Source organism: Terrapene carolina, unplaced genomic scaffold (genome assembly GCF_002925995.2).
Source record: "Terrapene carolina triunguis isolate 2854851 unplaced genomic scaffold, T_m_triunguis-2.0 Scaffold247, whole genome shotgun sequence".
NCBI classification, from domain to species: domain Eukaryota; kingdom Metazoa; phylum Chordata; order Testudines; family Emydidae; genus Terrapene; species Terrapene triunguis.
In genome coordinates, this window is record NW_020664598.1 from 10,667,232 (window position 1) to 10,671,958 (window position 4,727).

At 43.6% G+C, this 4,727-nt stretch overlaps 1 protein-coding gene across 1 annotated transcript in view; it reads left to right on the plus strand.

The window, feature by feature from the left end:
- Positions 1–554: 554 nt before the first annotated feature.
- Positions 555–4,727, plus strand: part of WASHC3 (WASH complex subunit 3) — a 36,772-nt gene continuing 32,599 nt past the window's right edge. The window contains exon 1 of the mRNA XM_024208145.2: positions 555–571. Within this exon, the coding sequence (XP_024063913.1) occupies positions 555–571 (17 nt within the window). The remainder of the gene's footprint in view (positions 572–4,727) is intronic.

Here is a 4,727-nt window from a genome sequence, read left to right on the forward strand (position 1 = left end):
AATATTATGGAATCCAGCTGTTAAAATTTGAATGAACCTGGCATTACAGTTTATACACATGATCACATAAATAATACCTTGTTAGAAGAACATTAAGTTTGCAAAATAAAGCACTCAAAAGTTCAGAAATGCCAGAAGTCAGGCTATGTGTGCAACTTCAGTGTGCCTTCCTTGTGCATATGCATTTTGTTACAGTCTTTATTTACATAATCACATCCTATTTTTTTCATGAGACCCCTGCCACATTCAGTAAATGGGAAGATATTCAATATTTATTTTTTTCTCCACATTCAATATGTGGACACAGGCCTTATTACACACATGCCATCCAAAGCCTGCCCTAAATACAAAATCATTAATATGCCCTATAGTGTTCATCACTTTAGTTTCTGACTGCTTCACAAATATTAATCAATATATCTTCACAACCCCCTTCTGAAGTGAAATGGCTTTATCCCTATTATACAGCTGGGGATCTGAGGCACAGGAAAGAGAAGTATGAAATTGCCAAGTGTCTATTCAACTTGAAATACCTAGAGTATAGGCAGCACGTAATGGAGGCTGGGGAAAGGTAAACCTCTGCAAATCTCATGCCACTGCTAGGGTTGCCAACTTTCTAATCTTACAAAACCAAACACCCTTGCCCTGCCCCGCCCCTTCCCTGCGGCCCTGCTCACTCCATTCCCCCCTCCATCCGTCACTCGCTCTCCCCCACCCTCATTCACGCTCACCAGGCTGGCGCAGAGGGGTGGGGTGCGGGAGGGGGTGAGGACTCTGGCTGGGGGTACAGGCTCCAGGGGGCCAGAAGTGAGGGGTGCAGGATGCTGGAGGGGGCTCTGAGTTCGGGAAGGGGGTTGGGGTATGGGAGAGGAGTGAGGGCTCTGACTGGGGGTGCAGCTCTGAGGTGGGGCCAGGGATGAGGGGTTTGGAGTGCAGGAGGGGGCTCAAGGCTGGGGCAGGGAGTTGGGGTGCAGGAGGGGCTGTGGGGTGCAGGCTTTGAGAGGGAATTTGGGGTGTAGGAGGGGGCTCAGGGCTGGGGCAGAGGGCTGGGGGGGAGGAGGGAGTTTGGGTGTGGGAGTGGGTTCTGACCTGGGGAAAGGGGTTGGGGTGTGGGAAGGGTTTCGGGGTGAGGCTCTGGCCGGGCGGGACTTACCTCAGGCAGCTGCCAGAAGTGGCTGGCATGTCCGGCTCCTAGGCAGAGAGGCCAGGGGCTCTGAGTACTGCCCACACCCACAGGTGCTGCCCCCGCACCTCCCATTGACCACAGTTCTCAGCCAATGGGAGCTGCGGAGCTGGCACTCAGGGATGGGGCAGCGGGTGGAGCCCCTGCACCTAGGAGCTGGTCATGCTGGCAGCTCCAGGAGCCAGCGCAGGCAGGGAGCCTGCCTTAGCCTCGCTGTGCTGCCAACCGGACTTTTAGTGGCCCAGTCAGCAGTGCTGACTGGAGCTGCCAGGGTCCCTTTTCAACCAGAAATTCCTATTGAAAACCGGAAGCCTGGCAACCCTAGCCACTGCTGGGGGTGGGGGTAGTTGCGGATTATGGCACGGGCCCACGGACTCATTACACACTTTCAAACTTGGTTGCACACAACTGGATTGTACAGGTGTAACTGAAAGCAGAATTTGGCCTGCAAAATCTCTGCTACTGGGGAAGACGCATGAGGAAAGAAACACAAGCTGAGTTTGTATCATTAGTACTTGGAATAACCACTTTTTCCTTATAAATTTAGCACATTTGATATGGAAGTTATTGAGACAATATACATGGGAACTCCATAATGCCATTTTTACAGTCATTTTATAAGAGTAGAACTGCCTTTTAAGGCTATAGTTTACCAGTATTCCTATTCCATGTACCACAGATGTCTATGTAATGAAAATGTGAGGCATAGATTTGCTATGTAACACACAAACATTTTCAGCCACAATAGATATTATGGCACCTTAGAGACTAACAAATTTATTTGGGCATAAGCTTTCGTGGGCTAAAACCCACTTCATCGGATGCATGCAGTGGAAAATACAGTTGGAAGATATATATACACAGAGAACATGAAAAAATGGGTGTTGCCATACCAACTATAACGAGATTAATCAATTAAGGTGGGCTATTATCAGCAGGAGAAAAAAAACTTCTGTAGTGATAATCAGGATGGCCCATTTCCAATAATTGACAAGAAGGTGTAAGTAACAGTGGGGGAGGGGGGGAAATTAGCATGGGAAAATAGTTTTAGTTTGTGTAATGACCCATCCACTCCCAGTCTTTATTCAAGCCTAATTTAATGGTGTCCAGTTTGCAAATTAATTCCAATTCAGCAGTTTCTCATTGGAGTCTGTTTTTGAAGTTTTTTGCTGGAGTATTGCAACTTTGAGATCTGTAATTGAGTGACCAGGGAGGTTGAAGTGTTCTCCGACTGGTTTTTGAATGTTATAATTCTTGACGTCTGATTTGTGTCCATTTATTCTTTTGTGTAGAGACTGTCTGGTTTGGCCAATGTACATGGCAGAGGGGCATTGCTGGCACATGATGGCATATATCATTTTGGTAGATGTGCAGGTGAACGAGCCTCTGATGGTGTGGCTGATGTGATTAGGTCCTATGATGGTGTCCCTTGAATAGATATGTGGACAGAGTTGGCAACGGGCTTTATTGCAAGGATAGGTTCCTGGGTTCGTGTTTTTGTTGTGTGGTGTGTGGTTGCTGGTAAATTTGTTAGTCTCTAAGGTGCCACAAGTACTCCTCGTTCTTTTTGCTGATACAGACTAACACGGCTACCACTCTGAAATAGATGTTATGTTCACCTCAGAAACCTTTCCTATTTCACATGGGATGGACCAAGGTAGGGAGAATGTAGAGGCTCCCTAAAAATGCATGATGATTGCTCAAAAGAGATGTGTAACTGTTCAAAGAAAGCAAGAGGGGTTCTGAGGTCCAAAATAAATAAAACTGAAATAACTCTATTTGCTTTCTTAGTTTATCTTTTCACTTAGCACCTGCCTTCTCTCTGCTGCTTAATGCTATCTTGCCACTGGTCGTCTGAGAACTTTATTCCTTTCAGCCTCTTGCAACTGGAACAGCCTTCCTCTATTTCTTCATTCTACTGATGCTCCACATCTTTTCAAACCTCATCTGAAAGACATATTTTTTCTTTGCTTTTGTCTCTCTCTCCCCCTCTCTCTTGCTAATAGCTATAAAAGGGGTAGGAAAGCTTGGAGTCAGTGACCACAAAGCAATTAGTTTAGTATATTCAGGCAATCTTAAACTTAATATATAGTAGACAAGTTTCCAGGGCCAGACAGAATATATGCTTGGGTAATTAAGGAATTTGATTAATAAACTGAGGTTATAATAGTATATTGGACAAATACACTGGGGAAGCATTACTAATAAAAATTAGTGGGAGGGCATAGGTCATGTTTTTCACAGTTTGAGGAAGGACATGAGGTTCTCAGAGATCACCCACTGGACCTGATTTAAACCTCATTTTATAAGCTATAGATTCTTCCTGTTTGTAAAAACTGGGCAGATAACATTTCTTAGAATGTCTCTGCAGAATTTCTGGCCTGGAGTTAGTGAAGTGAATATGAAAAGTGGAGGGGAAAAAATGAATAGCAGATCATTGTAGAAGTTGAAGAAGAAAATATGAAGGACACACAGCTCTTTGTGCCATGCTGGTATAAAGTCTGATGGATGATATCTCTGCTAATTTCAGCTATTTTAGATACCAATTTTTCTAGCTTAGAAAATTAAATGAGGTGTAATACAAAAAATGGGAGAGGGGGAATCTTGATCTATCCAGTAAGTTAGAAAGCAACTATCTGGCACATAAGTTAAGACCTGGATCAGTGCCCACAGCACTATACAACTGGAATAGACTGTGATGAAATTAGAGGACCAAATCAAAGATTTAAGCAATAGAGAAAAAAATGCCTTATCCCACAACTAAAAGATATGGAAGACAAAGGCCTAATTTAGCCTGATGAAATGTAGAACCCTGAAAATTTAAATTTATTTGGAAAAAATAAAATTAAAACAAGCTCATCACATACTTTGTCCTTGGCAGGACAGTTCCCAGAATATGAGAGATGTAACAGTTCACTTCTGCAACCTCAAAGACTAATATAGACAGTGCTGTGGACTGATTGGAAAATGGACATAATTAAATATCAGGACTGGAGAATTTTATTTTTCCAAGATTTTTCACCAGGAATTCAACAGCACAAATTCATAGATTTTTGAGGCCAGAATGGGTCATTATGATCATCTAGTCTGACCTCCTGTATAAGAGAGGCCATAGAATTTCACCCCGAAATTTCTGCATGAAACCCATAACTTCTGCTTGAGCTACACCAGTGTTTCTCAAGCCTTTCAGGGTGTCAATCCCTTATTTGATGTTAAACAGCGTTGTGACCTCCTTACATTTACTATAAAAGTAAGAGTAAAAATGTACCAATGATAACCATGATAAGCCTATATAATTTATTTGTATGCAGATTTCGACAGATTGACAGAGAATACTTGGTGTTAGAGGGCAAGAGAGTATAAGAAGTGGGGGAGTGAGATTTGCTTTGCTTTAGATTGTATTAAAATTTTGAGCACCTTGTGATCTCCCTCAGTGTCTTTCTTGAGCCCTATGGGGGTAATAGCCCACCAGTTGAGACAGGGCCGGCTCTAGCTTTTTTGCTGCCCCAAGCAGCAAAAAAAAGCGCCGCCCCCCGAACTCCCC